We start from the raw sequence: 22,246 nt of genomic DNA, 5'->3' as shown, positions 1-22,246 counted from the left end.
TGTACATTTGGTCAGCCAGAAGAATACTATTTGATATTCAAACATCTTGCATAAATCAGAACGATAAAAGACAAACTTATTTACAAAATTATAGCTAGTCATGCTGGCATACGTAACAGAGGGTAATTTGCAATTACTTACAAAACTTCAGCCAGTCATGGTAGCACAGATAACAATATTGAATATCCTCACAATGATATTATTGCCTGTGCCTGAAATATTTGTATGTATGTATGTATGTAAAACAATGCATGCAAGAGGAAAAGATTAGAATAAAATCAGCTTTCTTGAAACTATGACAGATAAAGAGAAAATTCCAGCATCAAACTGAAATGTTAAAAAAAAAACACAAAGATGTATTCTGAGCAATGCTAAAAAGATTAAGTAATGGTGGAGAAAGACTACACCAAGTTATTCCACTATAAAGATCAAAAAGATCAATGACTGTTTCAACCTGTACCTTATGCAGCAGGACAGGTAGTGATGAAAGAAAAAGCAGCAGCATTGAACGTTTGACAAACGGGCAAAGCATCAGGCACTAATCATACGCTAATTATTTACTGGTATAATCCTACTAAGCCATTTTAAAGGCAAACCCATTTTCAGAGGAGACCTGGGGAGAAAAGCTCCATAAATCAATATAAAAAAGACAAGGCAACAAGAAAAAAAAATACAACAGTTTTTCTCACTGGATGACATGATACAGAGCAAACTTATTAACAACTAGTAGCAAAAGCTGGAGATAGCCCTACAGATTTACAGATGCAGTGATAACTTTTACAATTATGTATACAAAGCAGATTCATGGTAGATCAGTTTTAAAAGTCAGTCACATTTACATAAAGTTGCATAATACTGTTAGAACACAATAGGGACAAGAGTTGCAAAGTAGTGCACATCACAAACAGGAGTAGTAGAAAGGAGTTCTCAGATAACATCCAAAGAGACTGTGTAGATAGTAGGTAAGGACAGTCTAGTTCTAGAGTTACATTAAATGAATTTGGAAAAAAGAAAGTGGGGAAGGTAGATTGGAAAAGAACTGGCAAGCAAGACAGTAGAGATGGAGTGGAAAGGGAGGAGTAAAATAAAGAAGTCAGGAATCATTTTAATTGTGGAGTAAGGAGTAAGAGTAAAAATGGGAAAGAAAAGAAACATGGAAGAAGGCACTGCAGTAAGTAAAACATCATGCGAGTGAAGCCAGAAGAGGGAGGAAAAGTAGCACAGAAAGGAATGTTTACTGAAGTACTACAGCAATCAGTACAGACCTCTTACAATACTTACATGGCCCTGCTAGCTAATTTTGAAGACAACATTGTGGCTATCTGAATGGAAAAGATATGTGTTTGCACCAAAGATAAGTGATGAAACTTAATTGTGGACATACAACTAATACTTAGTGCAATACTCACCATGACTGTAACTTATAGGCCATCTAGGCCAGTAGCAATGCAGTAAAATCTCTCTTTTTTCAGTGCAATACATGCAAATCCATAAATTAACCATAGCTCAATACTCTTAAGGTCCATAGTGCAATACTCAATGCCTCTTTCTGTGCAAGGATCAATGCGATGTCTTAAAGTACCTGGGCAACACTAAAGTCTCATGCAAGTTAAGTGTTCAGTTCAAAAAGTGTTAAAATGGGTTTCTAATTATGTGCAATATTAGTCTGTCTACATGCATGTATGTGATGTAATAGCCAGGTGTTACATGTTTAAATGTCTGTGAAAATAGTCTATATGTTGTCTGCACATTGAGTATGGAGATACAGAATTTCGTTCAGTTTTTGCACTTGTATAATTTCTGACTGACAATAAAGTTTATTTTGACAACTTTTCTGACCTCACATGCCAACAAGATTTTTTCAAGATTATTCAGTGGAGATACTGCCATACATGGAACAAGAATTGCCAGAAGTGCAAGCATGATTCAGGAAACAGCAGGCCACAAGAAATATGACTGTGGATATCAGACAGATACTTGAAAAAAGACAAGTGTATCAAAAAGGACATTTGTTGGGGTTTCACCGATTACAGCAATGTCTTTGCAGAAATCATAACTAACTAGGAGTCACACCAATAAGCGTAAGTATAGCAGACCACCTTACAGTGCTTATGCACAATCTTTACATCATTCAAGAAGCAATAGTTCAGACAGAACAAGAACAATTAAGAATTAGTAAAGATGTATCACAAGGCTGAGTATTTATCTGATACCACTTGCATCAGAGAACCAGAACTACATGGAAACAGAGCTGTGGACATTGGAGAAAGAAATAAGAATGTTTATGAGGCTAATGATACCACATTATTTCCTGAAAGCAAAGAAAGCCTGAAATCTGGATTTATCAGGATTAAATGACACTCTCAAAATGGTTTGCATCTGAACATGAAGGCAAAGATTCTGACAACTGGTAAATTAATAAATATGGGGGGGGGGGAATTAATTAAAACTTACATGACTTTTTCCATGTACACATAGCACAGTTTGTCTCAGTGTAACATTTTTTTCATTTTAAATTAAACTGATGTTTCAGTTACCTGACACATTTTCACAACAAATAATGTAAAGTATGACTTCTCAGGCCTCAAACCCAGGACCTACTACACTGGAGGTAAGGACTCCACTTATCTAGCCCCTTGAATAGTGAAGGGAACTTGTGTATCTGCACATATACCACTAAGGTGCCTGTTAGCTTTGCGCAGCTTCACTACTCGGGTTTGCGTGTTGCTTAGCAATGCAGAACTACAATTGAATGCATCCAGTTTCTATTTTTAGATGTCTAGCAGATGTCTACTGTGTCTGTAAGCAATGCTAAGCTTAGCTGAGCATCGCACCATGCAAACAAGCAGAAAAGAAAAAAAAATGAAATTGATTACATTGTTTCTATTTCTAGATCTATATCATATGTCTGCTGTATATGTACAAGCCCTGCTTGGCATCTTTAAACACCGCACCATGCAAACAAGCAGTAAAAATGTTAAATTGATCACATCCGGTTTCTATTTTTAAATATATATCAGATGTCTACTGTATAAGTGAGCAATGCTAACAGCTGTGCACTGCACTGTGCTGTGCAAACAGCACAACTTCATGTAGTAAAATTTGTTGTTTACCTTTCAGTCCAGGCTGAGAAGCTGAAAGGTATCATGCTGTGCTTAACAACTGTCCAGAATTTTTCTGGACAATCCACAACTATGGGACAGCCTCTACAGTGCTGCTTGCATGGATTCAATATCCGTGTCACTGATCTCCCTCAGCAGCTCATCGTAATTAGTATGTATAGCACCTGTCAAGGAGGAACAGTGTACCTGTACACGGATATATTCTGTGTTGGCACTACACAGAGCCTACATCAATTTTGTTGAATCCTGGGGATATTCTTAACTGATAAAAAAATGGAAATAATAAACTACCTCAGCTTGCTTGGACCAATAACCAGTAATGAAATGGTGATTAGCCAAATCACTTTTGGCAGATTGGCAAGAAAGGACTTAGAATATTTATATGCAGAGAATCATCTTTGGCATGAAGATTTGACTCATCTAAGCTATGATATTTTCCATAACTTCATACGAATGCAAAAACTGGACAATGAAGTAATAACAGAATAGGAAAAGTACAGTTTTGTCTACTGACCATAAAGGTAGATGATAGTGTGCCTTTACTGTAGCAGTAATGACACTATGGGATATCCTTGCTGTGGTAGCACTTGGCAGGCCGAAATACAGAGATTCCACCCCCTCCCGGTTCAATGGATGCCCTGGGCCTAATGCAAGGATGCCTAGGAATAAGGGTCATTGGCCAGCATCATATTTTCACATCTTTATTACCCTCCAGAAGGGAGCCCTGCTCTCTGAACTCAGGGCCAGGATCAAAGAGCACTTGCGCTGTCCCTCATGAATCCCAGAAGCATGGAGCCCAAAATCCTGAGCTAGTGAGAGGGAAGTGAATCCTGTGGATGAAGGGAAAGACAGGATCACCCCAACCACTGGGGAGAACAGAGGGGAAGGAGAGTGGGAAAGAATACTACAATAGTGAAGCCATCTCTAACATATAAATTTATGGTTAACAGACAACTGTACAATGTTAGTGTTTCACTGCTGCAGTAATAACAGTATGGAATGGATCCCAAACCTCAGAAATGGAAGGAAGTTAGAAACAGATTATGCTGAAAGCAGAATACCCTGCAAAACAGTAATGGTAAAACCGGACCTAGTCTTGGAAAAAAAAAATCAGGTAAACTGTAGTGTTTGGTAAAGGTGTGGACATTAGACCAACTGGCAGCTTTCATTATTTCTTTGGTGGGCATCCATCTAAGGGAGACTGTAGTAGCAGCAGTAGCTCTAGTGGAGTGTGTCCAGATGTGTTTTGGGACCTATTTACCATAGTGTTAATAGCAGAAAAAAAATACAGCTAGTAACCCATTTGGAAAAGGTTTTTTGCTTATAGGGTTTCCTATCTTGTTGCTAGCAAGGGCCACAGTGTCTGTGAATTTCTAGGGAATGAATACATTATCCCATTTGGAAGATGTAGAGAAAAAGAGGAAAAGTATACAGACTGGCTTAAAGAGAACTGAGTGGCCACATTTGGCATGAATGAGGGATTTGTACTGAGTGACCCCGTCAGGGTGGAAGATCAAGAAAGGATCAGTGCACATTAGGGCTTGCAATTTTGACACCCTCCTTGCTGAAGTAAAGGTCACCAAAAAGGCAGTTTTCCAGGATAGAAATTTGGTGTCAGCAGAAGCTGCAGGCTCAAAAGGTTGTAGGGTTAAGTTTTTTCCTGAAGAAATGGAGATCACAGAAAGTAGAAGATAGTCACCTGGGAGCCCTGAGGTGAATGATGCCCTTCAGAAACTTTTTCAAGAGGAGAGAGTCAGAGAAAAGGGGAAGCTGAATAGGAAGGCAGGCAGAAATGGCTGAAGCATGAATCTTAATGGAAGAATGAGAAAGCCCAGAATTAAACAATTCAGCTTAAAAAGTTAACATTAGGAGTACTTTTACAATAAGTGGTAGTTGGCCTTCAGATTGGCACCAAATAATAAAATTTCATTTTATGTAAGATTTCCTAGTACTTGGTTTTATGGCCTCCTTCAAGATATTCAGGATGCTTTTATAAAAAGAAACACCTTGAGAAGAAGCAGTAAATCATTCATGCTGGAAATCTCTAGATGCTCAGACTGGGGTGTGAAACAGATCCCCTGTTCTGGGCAATGGGTTCACCTTCTGAGGTAGCAGACACAGTTTGCTTATTTAAGCTGTGTAGCAGAGGAATCCAATGCTACCTTGGCCAAAGAGATGCAATTAAGATCGCTCTTTGCCCTTCATCCCTGATCTTCAGCAACAGCCTGTGGATGAGAAGTATGGGAGGGAAGACGTATCGAAACAGACCTGTCCACTGAAAGAAGGTCTCTGTCCTCCAGGCCTTGCTGTCTGTAGCCCTGGTACAAATTTTTTTCAGATGTTTGTGTAGATTTGTGGCAAAAGGTCTATTTCTGCCATACCATTTTTAAGTTATCTGTCAAAACAATGTCCCTGTTTAGAGTTTACTCATGGGGATCTGCCTCTGACCGGCTAAGGTGGCCTGCTAAGAATTGGTTTTCCCTGAAAAGTACTGGGCCATCATATGTAGCCCCATGGACTGAGCTGTGTCTCACAACTGCAAAGCTAAATGAAACAGAGAAAGACTGTGTTCTTCCCCGTTTGTTTATATTCCACATCACTGTAGAGCTGTCTGATTTCACTAACAGAAAGCCCATTTTGCATAGATTTTTGAATACAAACATGCCTTTTAAGTCTGCCAACATCTCTTTTTTTTGTTTTTTTTGTGACTTTTAAGAAGGCTTGATCCCATTTTCCCTGTACCTGGAGACCACTGGAATGTGCGCCCCATGCCACGTCTGAAGCATCTGTGATTAGGGTCCGATTTTGAGGCTGTATTATGAAAGAAGCCACCTTCTTTAGTTTGCAGGAGAACCCATCACGGTAACTTCTTTTTTATACAAGAAAGGAGGAGGAGCAGCTGAATCTTGTTGTTTAAGGAATATCTGTGTTGATACCACACATTCTTGAGGTACCAATGAGTCTTATTCGCATGTAATTTCACCAATGGAATTGTCATGATGCATGAAGCCATATATCCCAAAACTGTCGGGAAATCCCTCGCTGGGATGGCTGCCTAAGCCAGGAGGAAGTGGAAATACAGTGTTAGAAAGGAAACTTTTTCCAGTGGGAGGAAGGCCTTCTGTAGATTTGCATCTAACAAGGATCCTAGGAATACTAACATCTGTAATAGAGTCAGACTGGACTTCTTCAAATTGACAGTGAACCCCAGTTTTAAGATAAGGGTCATGGTCAGATGAAAAGAAGACTGCAGATCCCTGACATTCTCTACCTGAAATCAGACAATCATCCAGATGCGGGTACATCTGAATGTATTTTGTCCTGCAGAAGGCAATTACTGAAGCCAGATACTTAATAAAAACTCTGGGCATAGTAGATAAGCCAAGGGGTAGAGCACGGCATTGACAGTGCTTACCACCTGCTCTGAGGCACAGATGCATCCTGCATTATTTTGTTATAGGAATGTGGAGGAAAGCATCTTTTAGAGCTAAGTGACTCTTATATCTAACATAACCACCACCACCTGAGGAGATAACATCAGCAGAGGGTTTTGCTGGTTAACATTTTCATCTTGAGGACTACCATGAACCTATTTAGTCCTGAAAGATCCAAGATAGGTCTCCAGGGTACTTCTTTTCTTGGAACAAAGAACAGTCTTTAATTATATCCTGTGCCCTTTTCCTTTAGAGGAACTGGTTCAATGAAGCCCTGAGCCAACAATAGCTCTTCTCAAATTATTGCCTCCTGGAGCTGACCTTTTGGAACAGCAAAAATATGTACTGGTTTGGGGAGAGAGGCAAATTGTAGTCTGTAGCCCAGTTTTAATATATTTAATTCCTATGTGTATCAACTATTTGTCCATTCTTTGAAGAATAGGGAAAGCCTTCTCCCTAGTTTTTAAGAAGCTGGGTACAACACATTGAAAGAAACAGAAGAGGGAGTGGTTTGGGGTGAGAGTTGGAGCAATGAGAACAGTGAGGTGCCATTCTCCCTGCTGCACCTCCTGGGGCCAGAACCCAACATTAGCTTGGTCAGCTTGCTATCTTTTTTTGATGTTTCTGTTATCTGTCCCTTCTGGTTTTTCTTTGTCTGGCTTGGGAAGGAAGGGAAGGACCTGGAATTTGTGGGGTAATTCCAGCTAAATCTTGGATGCTGAACCTGCAAAATGTATTGGACTGTCTACATAGATTTACCTTTATCCTCCATTTTTTTTTTTTGAAAATGGCTTCAGCTTTAGCTCCACATAAACTCCACGTCCAGAAGTAATTCAAGGAGTTCAGACTTAATATGCTGTGGGAGGAGATATTCCCTTAACTTAGGGTAATGCACACTACTCATCTCACTTACAGTCATATCAGCCATATCAGTGATGGAATCACCAAAGGTATGTTTCACCACAAACAAGTCCTGGATGTTTTTAAAACCTTCTGTTATAGCCATGTAGGTGTTCCTTTACAAAGAACTACTGCGACATACTTTAAAGGACTTGTCAGAAATGTGTTGCTTTAAGGGAAATGATTAAATCTTTTGAGAAATGTTCCATTAAATACAAAGCACTTCAGATGGATTATTTACTTCCAGATTTTTGCATTCAAACTAAGAGTGTACCGAAGGTTTTTCATATATACAAATATCCTTATGGCATGATAGATGGATTGGTGTTCCATCATGAACTACTAGAACTGTTCGATAGGATGGGTATTGAATTAATGGAATTAATGGTGCATGACAATTTAAGGCAAATTGTAAAACTTAAAGATGAAATTCGGAACTTGGACAGCTGTATTAAGTCTGATGTGTTATTTTTTCACCATCAACAAGACTTCAAATGTATCCTTGAGAAGGTGGAAAATTATAATGCAATTGCATTTAAATGGAAACAAAAGAAAATGATCAGGTCCTGTGTACCCCAAACCACCGGGTAACAATGGTTTGGAAAAATCTACATTTTATGAGGATCAGTTAAGTGGAAGATATTAACATGGATAAACATGCTGAAGCTGTACAAGGAGGTGATGGTCTGTGGAGATCCAAGAGATTAAAGAGAAATGAGGTAGACAGGAGAATGACTTTTCCTATTACCAAAATATGTACATGGAACAGGATTTTCCCAGAGGAAAATATCGGAACAGACGATTTCAGAAACCATCCAAATGACTGATTCTCCCCCAGTGACAGGGGAGATTATTAGCAAAATTGGGGCATGCAAGATTTACAACTTTTCTTCCCTGTCGATTACCCCCACATTTGGTACATTATTCCAGAAAGGTTTTAAATTTGTTCTATCAAATCAACCTAAAGTGGTAGATCTACACAGAGAGCTAAAACTGTACACTAGAAAGATTAATCTTAAGTGTACCATACTTCCTAAGGATGAGAACCTGGATAACAATGTTCTTTGCAGAAGTAGCATATTTAATCCACTGCTAATATTACCTATACTATTATTTGAACACCTCTGCGAAAGTAGCATTAGAGAGTGATGTTCTAGAAAGAGGCATTCATTATAATCTTACATCAGATGAAAGAGAGTTGTTGCCTTTTCTATGTAACAACAAAAATGTTGGAATACCCGAACACTGAGGAGTTCTTTACTGAAGCCTCTCACAATGAAAATGAATATTGCCCATCACAGCACTGACTTGACTATCAAAGACTTTGTAAAAAAAAAAAAAAAAAAAAAAAAAAACAAAATCTGTGATCTGGATGGTAAAACTCAGGACTTCTTTACTGTTAAGAACTCCAGGATCCCAGTGATTTTCAGGATCCCAAAGAATCACAAACCTCTTACGGATACCCCCTTAAGACCCATTGTGGCATCTACAGGGTCTAAGACAGAGCCTTTAGTCAAATACATGGATTTTAAGCTTAACCAGCTTTATAATCACAGGGAACATCTTTTAAAAGATTACTGGCACTTTCTTGAAAGTTTGTCCAGTTTACGTTTTTTGCCTAGGGGCTATTTGTTACCATAGACATAAAAGACCTCTTCTCAGTTGTCCCCCATGACCAGGGTCTTGAATATTTTTTGAAATCTATGGTTAACAGTACAGAATGGAACAATACTGATATCAACTTGGTTTACCACTGTATGGAAACTGTTCTAACCAATAACTTCTACTATTTTGAAGGCAAATATTACAAACATAAGGATGTCACAATGGGGGCAGCCTCAGCCCCTATTTTTGCAAATATGGTATTATGGACCTGTGAAACCAATATTGTGTTCAATTCTGCTCTGTTTAGCCATGTAGGAAGGTACAGGATATATTTGAATGACATTTTTATTTTGTGGAAAGGGAGTGTCAGTGGCCATATGTTTTTTGTTGAATTTCTCAATTAGTCGACCAGTTTTCTCCAGTTTACCCACAAATACCATAAGGATTCTATTAACTTCTTGGATGTCACTATATACAAGAATGCAAATGAGGGCAAATACGAGTCCAATATCTACAGAAAACCAACTTTTTCTAGTGCCTACTTACTCTTTGACAGTCAGCACCATTTATAGCAGAAAAAGACTTAGTCAGAGGGCAGGTAATTCAATTGAGTAGGCTGGTGTCAAATGACCAAATATTTCAAGATGCTATTCTGATAGACTTGTTTAGAAATTGTGGTTACCTGCTTGACATTTTGGAAGACCTTTAACAAATGGGTCTTGGAGTATGAAATATGGGGCCCTTTTACAGCACCCCTATTCACTGCACCACAGTGAGTCTATAGATGAGCAAGACAATTTAAGCATTTGTAGTGGAGTACAGTAGGAATTTTCACCCCTTGAAACAAGCAATAAACAGTCATTGAAACAACATTTTTAGAACCTTTGGTATGACCAACCAGGTGGGGCAACAACCCAGATTTCTTTACAAAAAGCGGTAGGAATTTAAAACTTCTTTTGGAAAACAATGACTGTGATGATGTTGTGTTTAGAAAATACTGGTATAAAATGTTGTGGGGCTTGCAAACAATGCAGGTTCATACTACAGGGCACACATTTCTCCTGTGGCAGGATAACCCAAATTACTATCAGTTAGAGGGAATTACAACTGTGAAACAAAAGGGGTTGTGTGTATGTAGCTTTTTGCTCCTCCTGCCCGGTTTCCTATGTTGGGAAAATTGTTGGGCCACTGAGAAAAAGAATATACCAGCACACTTAATCCTATTCAAAATGTTCACTATGCTAATGCTTTATATAAGCATTCGGCAGTTTTTAAAAGACTTTGTGAAGTTTGTTTTTACTGTTTTAGAAAAAGTTCCTGTGCCCATTAGTTGAGGAGACTGGGATCTCAGATTAGAGCATGTGAACTGTTTTGGTAGCGGTTACTTAATGCAGGGGCATTTCCAGGACTAAATGACTTTATCTCTATTAAACACATTTTAAAATTTAAAGTTGCTAGTATTTAAGTTTTAAAAAAAATTTGTACAAAGCATGATGATGTTCTTTGCAATTTTACACATTGCGTTTTACATGTTTGAAGCATGATATTTTTCTCTTTTCACATTTTATAGGTTCTTTTAAATTGTCCTTTATGAGAACTTATAATTAACGGGTCTATATCAAAAGATCAAAGTTTCAAAACTTCGAATCTGATATAGTTGACACCATATGATCGAAGTTTTGAAACTTCAAATCTTTTAACGGAGATCTCCATGTGGAAAGGGAAGATTTCCCTTTTCTGCATTGTAGTGCAATCTCAGAGTTGGTATATTTAAGTAGCGGGGGGTGTGGAGGGTGCAGGGGGGCTTGCCCCCCTGCTTAGAGCATTTAAATGTTTTGTTTTTGTAGGTTGTGTTTTATTACATTTTCTGCGTTTCAAAACTTCGATTATATGGTGTCGACCATATCAGATTCAAAGTTTTGAAACTTCAATCAAGTAATATATAGACCTCAAATGACATATATTACATGACTTTTTGTGCCAAGTTTATATTTTATTATTGGTACTTTAAACTTTTATAGCATTTGGTGCCTTTGAGTTTTTTTAAATGGTTGCAAGAAGCAGTTACATTTTTTCTGAGGAAGTTCTTAATGGTTCAGAACGAAAGCACTTAAACTTATTAAAATTTTGTTTTACTGTGACATTCTGGGCTGCGTTTCTTGTTTTATATTAGTTTCCCAGTATGCAGTTGTGTGGAATTTGTTGGTTACTGCTTTTGTAAAACAAAAAACTGTAGTTCTCCAACAGTGAAGATGGCAAGGAAATCTAAATAAATCATCAGACATGAACAATTTGGACTAAGGACTGATTATGTCTGTTTTTATTATCTGCGGTGGTGGTGCTGCGGTAGCGTTGTCGCCTCACAGTTAGACGTTTCCCTTCGATTCTCAGTTAGAGCATCTTCTGTGTGGCGACATGCATGCATGGACGTTCCTTCTTTGAAGGTTGTGCATTAGGCCCGGCAAGTCAGCACGTAAAACTCTACTGCCAATCATTAGCGGACCGGAGTTCCACTGTGGTGACCCCTAACCGGGAAAAGCCGAAAGACACAACAACTGATTATGTCTGTTTTAACAGACAAAACTGTGCATCTGCAATTTTATTATTAAATGCAGTTGCTGTTTTGCTCTGACAGCAAATGGCTTCCATAGCTCTCAATTTTTTACCTCCACAGTTAGGAACAAAACAAAAATTGTGGAAAAGGTCCCAAATAAAGGGCACTTTTAAATGCCAATACTATTAAATTAGAACTTCTCAAAATAATTTCCAATTTTAGGAGAAAATAGCGAAAATTCTGAGACAAAATTAGGGGACTTCCCCTGCAAAGATGATTTATTATTCATCCAGGAATGTAGTAATTAAGACATGTTAACCTTAAAGACATATCAGACAGAAAGAAAGAAAAAATATAGATCTTTGATAGCAAAAAACGAATAAGTGTTATGTTTGTATTAGATTAACTACAACTTTACAAGAGGATTTAAATAACTTCCTGTAAATCAAAGTGAGTTGGCAGTTCACATTAGGGGCTAACCTGTTTCTTAGCCTCAGTGACCCAATTAAGTGCATTTAAAAATTGAAGGCAGCAAAACTATTAATATTTGAATGTAATAAATGTTAGAATATGTCAGCTGGGTATATGTCTTTTTAAACAATTATGTAATGGAGAGCTGTTAGAAAAAGTCTTGATTAAACAGAGACAAAAGCTCCAAACTATTTTCCAAGCTGACAATTCCTTATTTGGAGTGTCGTTGCTTATGACATTAATGGAAAAATCACAAGATCCAAACTACAGAAAAATGCAATTTTCTGGGCAATTACATCCTGTAACTTATTAATTTCAAACTGTAGAATTCAATAAAAGCTAATTCCTAAATACTTGGAAAATGCCTCACCACATATAATCTTAGAAACCTTTATTTCAACATGTACAGGTTGTGCTGTACAGAGTACTCTGACAGACACTGGTCAATACAGTTACACATCAAAATAATAATTCCAAAATTATCCTGCTAAATATTTAAAACGTCTTTTAGGTTTTCAGATGTTATCTTACTTCATATAGTGCAATACCAGTTTATAACGCTAGTGCAAGAACAGACTATTCAAAAAGAAAGGAAAAACAGTCAACGAAAGTCTAAATATCATCATCATCATAAATAATAAAGTTCTACGTTACTTCTTCTGGGTTCTCACTGGTGATCCTGGCTGCAATCACATGTCCTCTAGGACTCGGAGCATTTGCCGGGTTCTCAAAGTCGATCAGAGAATCGCCCCATGGAGTCTCTCCAAACAGTACCCTGATGTCTTTAATTCTGTGCAAGGACACTCCCATAGCAATCTAGAGAGAAAATACAATTACAGTTTGAAACTTTAGTTAAAGAAGAATAAAAGAAACTAACCTTGCTAAACAAGCAGATTCATCTATACTTATTGTCATTTAAAATCGGAAGCTGTAATTCTAAAATAGTTCTACTTTTTTGACATGGCATTTTTTTCTCAACTACTGTTTAAAAAAGTTCTGAGTAGCTATTTGCTTGGTTTGCGGACCTCAGATGTGTAGACTATAACCAAACCATGGAGTTCCTAACAAAAGTCCATCCACCACAGGTACGAGAAACACCTCATCACCAAAATATCATGCTGAAAAATGTTGGCAGTTCAGGTTCTTCTACTTCAACATGTGGTCCCTGACCCCTCTGTTGTTTAATTATTCTAGTAGAGATCGAATGACCTCACTGGTGACCAATACATTCATCTTTACACTAAATGTGAAGTATTCTCACTTCCAAGTTTGTGTGACCTTGGAGAGGAGATAAGTGGCATCGTGGCACAGCCCCCACAATGGAAAGAGGGGTGCAGAGGAGCTTGGCATTTCTCAAAAGAAAACATGCTACTAAAAAGTATTTAACTATATTAAATTCTACTGCAGACTTGTAACAGTCAGGAATTCAACATATTAGGAAACACATCTTTAAGCATTACTGCTACCATAAAAGCTGACATCCTGATTGATACATAGCATTTTACACTGTCAGGATCCCGACTTGTAACACAGCTTCATAAGCACTAATCTATCCTACCTGGCCATGTAGGTACAATAAAATTAGTAAACCCTCATTATGCATGCATATTCTGATACTTCTATTGGCAGTTAGTTCAAAGAATCATGATCCCAAACCAAATGAAGTGCAAAAATGGCAAGAAATGTATGCACATGCATGTGTAATGGACATCTGGAACACAAATGTAAGGTTTTTGGAATCCCTTTACTCAATTTTTTTCTTCATGTCCATCTCATGCCAAATGTTCTAGGAAGAAGCACATGGCCAGAAGTGCCTTGGTTTTCATGATCTGGTCTGTTCACTAATCAGAAGTTAGACTGACTTACCTTCTCAACCCAAGGTGTGTAGACAGGAGAATACAGGACGTTATACATTTAAGCAATCTTCTGGTGTCTTAGTTAATATTGTTTCATTTTAGTCTATTCCTTGACCCAGCATACTGGCAATATAAACATCAGGGCAACAAAGAGTTATGCAAAGCATTTTACACCACTGCGTGAGAGCTGTTTTAAGTATTAATTCACTTATGGAAATAAAATTTACCCCAATAACTCAGTCAAACAGGGAGGCTGGTAGAATGGGCAAGGTATTTACCTTACAGATACAAGCTGAAGGGCTTGATTCTCACATGGGGTAACTGGCTATGCTTAAAATGACCCACAACGGCAGTTAGCCTAGTACTAATCTATAAACCTATGAACAGCACTTGCTCATGCTACTCTTCTTAACTATTACTGTACATTACTTATTAAGATATCAGTACAGTTGTGTATGCATGTTTACATATCAGCAGTTGTTCAAATGTTTATTTACTGACTTTTGTTTACCAAGAAAGTCTGACTGGGCACAACTACCCTTTTTTCCGTTGAGGCCTAGGGAGAAAAGCTCCAAGGTATCATATTTAATTCCATCAATATTTACAAAAAACACATTTTATAATGCAGTTTCAGTGAATACATAGCATAATAGTCAGCATAGTAATATAAAATCCCTGCCACAGTCTAGGATTCCATCTGCCTTACTCCTAGATATTACCTTTTAACCAGAAGTTGGGGTAATCCCAACAAAATCTTGGGAGAGACAACCTGCCAAATCAGGTTTAATTTAATCATAAACCACCTTGTTCTTTTGGGAAGATCAACTTATCCCACTTAACTTTTACCCTCTTTCCCCCCCAAGATAAATTCCTCCAACTGTATTAATTAATATCCCAAACTTTTTAATCTGGTTGATAAAAATATACCTGATGTGTATAAAACTATAAGGGCTAAACATTTTCAGTACTTGTATCTTACTAGCTACACCTATAAACAAGAGCTTCTTGTTTCTCAGTTTTTGTATTATCTTTAGTTTACTCTCCTGATACATATCATTGGCTGCCATATGCCTTTTTAATCCATACACCTAAATACTTCATCTTATCATGTCCCTGTAAATAAGGGCATCACTGAACCAATTCATGTGTGGGTACATAATTAATGGCTATAGTCTTTGTTTTGTCTTTATCAATCTTATTTCCCAAAAATACTTGATACTGTCTCAAGATTTTCCACAGCAATGTTATATCCTTTTCTGGATTAATCAAGTGCAAAATGAAACCATCTGCAAATAAAGAAAACATTTCTTCATTACCTTACTGAAAGATTAATTATGAAGGTGCTGCTGGAACCAAAGTCTGACTAAGACACAAAGTCTTGTTGGTGGCTTACTGCTGCAATCAAAGTCTGGTTATAATGCAGTGTTTTGCATAGCTGCACTTACAGTCTGTTTAAAACATGGAGCCTTGCAGGCTGTATATGCTGATGAGAAAGTATACTATGCAGCACAGTACTATAGCAACTCTAGCACGGTTAGTAATTTATATATAGATATAGATATATATATATATATATATATATATATATATATAATACAATACTGTTACAGCTACAGCTTTTAATGTGCAAAGTTAGCTTCTGAGCAAAATATGAAGAAAAAACTTACACTCTCCAAGTTACCTCAGAAAGTACAGTCATGTACACTTACCATAAATGTAGATGTTAAAGTGTATTCACTGTTGCAGTCATCACCTGTGGGTTATCCCTGCTCTGGTAGCCCTTGGCCGACCTGAATACCAGAGTCAATGTTTTTCTACTTCGGCTGCTGGTCACTTGTTGACTAACATCAGGTCGTCAGTGCTATAAAGCAAGGCAGCTGATGCCATTACATCAGTTTTTCTTGACCTAACCAGTCAGGAGCCCCAGGAAATATGGTAAGGGTGACCTGGTGGCAAAAAGCCACCATAAGCAACTTATGTCTCCCTAAGAAAAGGGGATATAAGGGGGAAGGAGGGATTTAAACCAGGACTGCAACAGAGAATACACTCGAACATCTACATTTATGGTAAGTGTACACAACTGCACTATGTTCTTCGTGTTTCACTATTGCAGTCATCACCTGTCAGAGGATTCCTAAAGCTGAGGATAAGGGTGGTAGGATTAGTAATAGACCTAGGCCTGGGTCAGCATGCCCTGCAGAACTGCATTGGCAAACCCTGCCCTAGCTTTAGAGAAAAGAGGAAGATGGTAATGCTTAGTAAAGGCAGCTTCCAAGATGTCCCTGGTGGGGACTCCTCTCAGGAATGCTGTGGAACTGGAGGCTGCCCTGGTGGAATGGGTGCGAACAGACTTAGGGGGAGGTTTCCCATGAAATCTGTAGCAGAAATGGATGCAATGTGATATCCATTTGGAGACAGTTTTGCTTGGAAATGGGTTTCCCCTCTGACCTTGGGGCAAAGCTGACCAGCAGTTGGTCTGTTTTCCTGAAGGCTTTAGTACAGTCTAGGTAGTATCTGAGCTGTCTGTGCACATCTAGTGAGAGCAGAATTATTTCCCCCTTGTTTTGAGGGTTAGGGAAGTAGGTGGGTAGATGTATGGCCTGGTTGAGAGTCATATCAAATACCACCTTGGGCATAAAGGAGGAGTTAGTCCACAGGGAGACCCTGTCTGCATAGAAAATGATGAAGGCCTCAATGGCCATCAATGCCTGAAGTTCTGAAATCCTTCTGGCTGAGGTGATAGCTAGCAGGAAAGTAGTCTTCCAGGAGAGGTACTTTAGTTCTGCTGAAGCAGCAGGTTTGAAGGGTGGTAATGTTAGTTTTTCCAAAACATAATTCAGGTCCCAGGCTGGTGTGGGTGGGCCTTCTATGAGGTCTGATATTCAAAGCCCCTCTGAGGAACTGCTTAATCAAAGGATGTGAGAAGAGGGGCGGATCTGTATTTAAATGAGCTGAAATGTCTGAGGCATGGATTTTAATAGAAGAGAAGGACAGGGCAGAATTTAGTAACTCCGCTAGATAGTCCAGGATAAGAGGGATGGAAGGATGTGAAGAACTGCCCCCTCTGGACTGGTTCCAGGAGCAGAATCTTTTCCATTTTCCTGCATAAGATTTTCTGGTGCTGGGACTCCTGGCCTCTGTGATAAAGTCTAGGACCAGTTTGCTTAACAGGGACCCCTTGTTTGCTTTTAGGGCATAAGCCATGCTGTCATTTTGAGAGTCTGCAAGTCCGGGTGCAGCATTTCCCCCCTGCCCGAGTCAAGAGGTCTGAGATGAGGGGAAGCTGCCTGGGAGGCTGAGATGTCAGGCTACGCGCAGTAAGGGGTACAAATGCTGCCTGGACCAATCTGGGCAAATGAGGATGGCCTTTTGCCTCTCCTCCCTTATCTTGATCAGTACCTTGGGGATAAGAGGCAGAGAAGGGAATGTTCCAGGGGAAGGTCAAGGCATCCACCTTCCACACTAGCTGGTGATACTCCCAGGTACAGAATTTTCCCAACTGGTGGTTGAGGAACAAAGCAAAGAGATCCACCTCTGGAGTTCCCCACTCCTGTGTGACTTGCAAAAAGATGTTTCTGTGGAGCTGCCATTCGTGGGGGTCCAGCAAGTTTCTGCTCAAGTGGTCTCAGGGAGTTGTGTATCCCTGGTAGGTGTTGGGCTATTAGGTGCAATCCCATGGAGGAGGCGGTCTGCCAGAGGCCATGGCTAGCCTGCACAGAGGGTAAGATTGGGTCCCTCAGTTTGTTGATGTACCACATTACAGTGGTGTTGTCTGTTTTGATAAGGAGAACCCCTGGCCTGAGATGGGATTTGAAGGATTTCAGGGCCTTTTGTACTGCCATCATTTCCTTCTGGTTGATGTGTAAAGGAAGGTGCTGGGCATCCCAAAGGCCTTCAGTGCACCTTCCTGCCAGGTGAGTGCCCCAAGCCATGTCTGAGGCATCGGTGATGGACTGGCCAGTAGGGCGGAGGATGAAGGGGAGACCCTTGTTCTTGGCACAGGCCCTTGCCCATCAGAGAAACTCAGCCCTTATACAGGGGATCAAAGGGAGAGGGGTGTCTACAGGCTGAGAGTGCTGACACCAAAGATTCTTTAGACACCACTGAAGTTTCCTCATGTGGAGCCTGGCCAGAGAAATTAAAAGGATGCAAGATGCCATGTACACCAAAGCATGCAGGTGACTTTTGGAAGCCAGCTGAGTAAAGTAGAGTGGCAGGAAGCTCTGCTTTCCTGGTGCTAGGAAGGCTATTTGAGATGATGTGTCCAGCAGTGCTCCCAGGAAAATGATCCTGCTGGAGGGAGTCTGCTTTGATTTCTTTTCATTGATAGTGAACCCTAAGGAGGTCAGGATGGTTTTGACAAAGAGGAGGTCCTGGAGCAGTTTTTCTTTGCACTCTGCCTGAATAAGGCAGTCATCCAGAAAAGGGTAAATCTGAATATTTCTCTGTCTGCAAAATGCTATGGCTGGGGCTAAGCATTTGGTGAATATCCTGGGTGCAGTAGATAAGCCAAAGGGTAGTGTAGAGAACTGAAAGTGTTGTAAGCCTGCCCTGAAGCGCAGGAATTTCCTGCAGGATTCCCTTATGGGGATGTGGAGGTAGGCATCCTTTAGGTCAAGGGTCACTAACCAGGCATTTTTTGTCAGCACAGACAGCAGCTGCTGCAAAGTTAGCATTTTTAATTTGGGAACCACCAGGGAGGTGTTCAGAATGGATAGATCCAGGATGGGGCACCAAGTGTTCTCTTTTCTGGGAACAAGGAATAGTCTTGGAATAAAAGCCTTTGCCTGTTTCATCTGCAGGAACAGGTTCTACTGCCCCCTGGGATATGACAATTTGGACTTGTTTTAATGCCTCTGCTCACTGATTTGGAGGCAAGTCTGGGTACCCTCTTGGAAGGAAATAGGAATTCATTGAAAGAGAATTTGTATCCCTGAAAAATGATCTTTAAGACCCATTGGTCTTTGGTTACAAAAAGCCAATTTTCTTTGCAGAGGGCGAGGCTTCCTGCTAGCTTTTGGTGAACAAAAGGAGGGCAGAGGGGGGAGAAGAAGTCATTGAGAAGTTTTGCCATAGAAGGGTGCCTTAGAACACCCTGTCTTAGTGGAGGAGGTCCACTGTTTGGTTCTCTGCTGTCCCTGGGATAAAGTCCTGTGTGGTCTGTCCCTCTGGGGCTTATCTTGCCCCTGTCTACTAGGTGCAGGAAGGGGAGGGGAAATTCCTGCTAAACCTGGGAGGCTGGACCTGAAAGAAATCTTTTACGGTTTGCATAGATTTTGCTTCGTCTTCCATCTTTTTAAGCACTTTTTTTGCTTTGATTCCAAACAAGCGGTTCTTATCCAAGGGTGCATCAGTTAATTTAGACTTGACATGATCAGGGAGAAGTTATACTTTCAACCATGCAGGTCTCCTAATAAAAGATCCGACACTGCTGCCCTGCTTGAGGCTTCTAGTGGGTCATATCCACAGTGCAAAGACTGTTTGGCCACTTGACAAGTAGATTGCAGTAAATCTGCTAACTCTTTATAATTGGCAGTCAGGAAAGGAAAAAATATTTTGTTTTAATAGTTCCAAAGTCTGTTGTTGATATTTTAACATATGGAACTGACAGCTGAGTGCTCGGATAGCTAAGGTTGCAAAGGTGTATACTTTTTTACCCCATCTGTACAGAGCTCTGGATTCCTTGTCAGAAGAAACAGGATTCTTTACAGAACTAACTTTGGCTCCTTTAGGTGCCTATGTAATGACCTCTGGGTCTGCAGCAGGTTTTCTGTACAGGTAATTGTGAGAATACGGCACTCTGTAATACCGGTCAGGTTTAGTGGGAGGGTATCAGGGACTAAGTTGGATTCATGGAAAACATCATCCACCACTTCTAAAATAGGGGAGATGGCCAGGGGTCTGTGCTTGGGCAGTCTAGAAACTCTTAATCTTGGGAATGGATTCCTCTGGATTTGAGTCTTCATAAACAGTAACAGGCTGTTGTTCCTCTTCAAAAACTGAATAATCAGATTCCTCAGACTCCTGTTATGACAGTATTTAAGGAGAAGGGTGTCTTTTCCTTTTAGAAGATGTGGCCTGACTACCCCTGATAAGGGAAATAAGATCCTCTGCCATCTTAAGCATTTGTGCTTAGGGAGGTGGAGCAGGAGTAAGATGGAGACTAGAGGTAGATTTCTTAGGAGAGGCCTGGTTTTTAGGCACAAGAGAATCCATAGGTATGACAGAAGCGGTAGTCAAATGAGAGGACATCGGTTTCTGTTTAGAATTGGTAGTGTGAGAGGCCTTCTCGGAAGCCGGTGCCTGCGTCATGGCTCTGGACCCAACCAAGGCAGAGACAACCAAAGGCTCGGAAGATGAAGAAGATTTCTACAGCATACTGGACTCCAAAAGCATCTCGGTAGAGGCCTGCATAGATATCGTATCTGGCATCGGGGGCTGCGAAAGCTCCTCACTGAATTCCGGGGAACTGATGACCTGCTTACCAGTAGCGTCGTCGGAAGGCTTAGCCTTGTGTGATCTGTCTCTATCTTTATCTCTACGTTTTTTCAGAATGTCTATAGATTGCTGGCTGATGGATGCCATTTTGGAATGCGAAGACGGAAGACGAAAATACCTATCTACAATTAGAACTATACGACGAATGCTTCTTGTGTTGAAGAGGGTACAGAACCGGCAATGGGGGACGTCCTGGTCTGGGCCTAAACAAGTGACGCAGTATGAATGGAAGTCTCCATGTGAGATCTGCTTTCCATAGGTGAGACAATTGTTAACTTTTTCTGACATCATTTACTGCAAGAAAAAAGAATCACCAAATGGGGTACTTAGCTTTAGAAGTTTTCAGTTGAAAATTCGATCTCCTGTAGCGACCAACTGGCACACTTGCGAACTACTTCTGCTATGGGCTCCACGGCAAGAAAGACTGATGTAATGCCGTCAGATGCCTTGCTTTACAGCACTGATGACCTGATGTCAGTCAACAAGTGACAGCAGCCGACACAGAAAAACATTGACTCTGGTATTTGAGCAGACCAAGGACTACCGCAGCAGGGATAACTCAGAGGTGATGACTGCAACAGTGAAACACGAAGAACATCCAGAGTTCTTACATACCCTAAGACAGCTTGATTTTACAGTCTTTATATACTGTTCGTCTCATATAATTTAGATCCTGTTTTTCTCTGTGTCTTTTTTTTTAAAGAAGTAAGGAAACATCTGTGAAGAAGCACTTCTGCTGACGCTTGTGAGAAAACACAAGTTGTTTTTCTGCTGATTTTGTGAGAGAACATGTCTATTGTAAGGAAGCATCTGTGGGGAAATGCATCAAACTGTTCTGATGTAAGAAAAGCTTGCAATATTTGCTTTCCAGAATGTTTTTTAGAATTTCTGCGGATACTGTGAGAAAGCAAGTCTATTGATAGATGTTTCATTTGCAAAACACATGCATAGTATGGATGCCCATTTTACATTGCTAAACTCTATACCTATATTCAAGCACAGTTTTTATTTTATCCTTTATTTTTCGATGTATTTACAGCAGAATTGATTTAATCTTTTATTCATTGTTCAGTGCACTCTAGCACTCATCAATTATATCTCCGAATTTCTGACACTCTTATTTTCTTTACCAGTGGCCCTAAAGATAAAGCAAATAACCAAAGGAAAAAGTGGACACCTCTGTCTGGTTCCATTGTTCAAACACAACTTATCAGACAGGAACCTTGCCACTTTAATTCTTGCCTCCAATCCTTCATACATTCTCCTAATGGGTGTGCCTTCGTTGAAGGTTGAACATCGAGCTGGCACCTCGGCGTTCGTGAAAATCTACTGCCAATCATTAGTGGACCGGAGTTCCGCTGTGGTGACCCCTAACCAGGAAAAGCCGAAAGACAACAACAACTGTATCAGGGAAAGACCTACTCAAAAAATTTCAGCTTACTCTGTCAAACTTTTCTCAACATCCATCATCAACAGCATTATTGTCTTGCATTCTTTTTCCTTCAGGATCATCATTGCTCCGTTAATGTTGACAACTGTTTGTCTCCCCTCTGCAAAACCACATCAATCCACATCTGTCAGTTTTGGCAACATTGTTGCCATTATTTTAGCTAGCATGGACATAAACACTTTATAATCATAACAGACACAAAGAAAAAATTCCACAAGTAATGAACTGTGCCTGCAAGCCAACAACAAATGTAACTGAAGAAAACAACCACTTTTCTAAAATTCACATACAAGTTCTCCACTAGCGAAATAGATTTCCTGGATGTGCTTGTTAGCATCGACACAGCCAGGAGCCTC

At 39.8% G+C, this 22,246-nt stretch overlaps 1 protein-coding gene across 1 annotated transcript in view; it reads right to left on the bottom strand.

Annotated features, from left to right (window-relative positions):
- Positions 1-22,246, bottom strand: part of ACACB (acetyl-CoA carboxylase beta) — a 1,510,375-nt gene that overhangs the window by 1,242,756 nt on the left and 245,373 nt on the right. The window contains exon 10 of the mRNA XM_044068517.1: positions 12,741-12,902. Coding sequence (XP_043924452.1) covers positions 12,741-12,902 — 162 coding nt within the window. The remainder of the gene's footprint in view (positions 1-12,740; positions 12,903-22,246) is intronic.

The sequence above is a fragment of the Protopterus annectens genome, chromosome 4.part0, assembly GCF_019279795.1.
Source record: "Protopterus annectens isolate FY-2018-M chromosome 4.part0, PAN1.0, whole genome shotgun sequence".
Taxonomy (NCBI): domain Eukaryota; kingdom Metazoa; phylum Chordata; order Ceratodontiformes; family Protopteridae; genus Protopterus; species Protopterus annectens.
The sequence above is the reverse complement of the archived record's forward strand: the minus strand, read 5'-3'. Positions and strand labels throughout refer to the sequence as shown.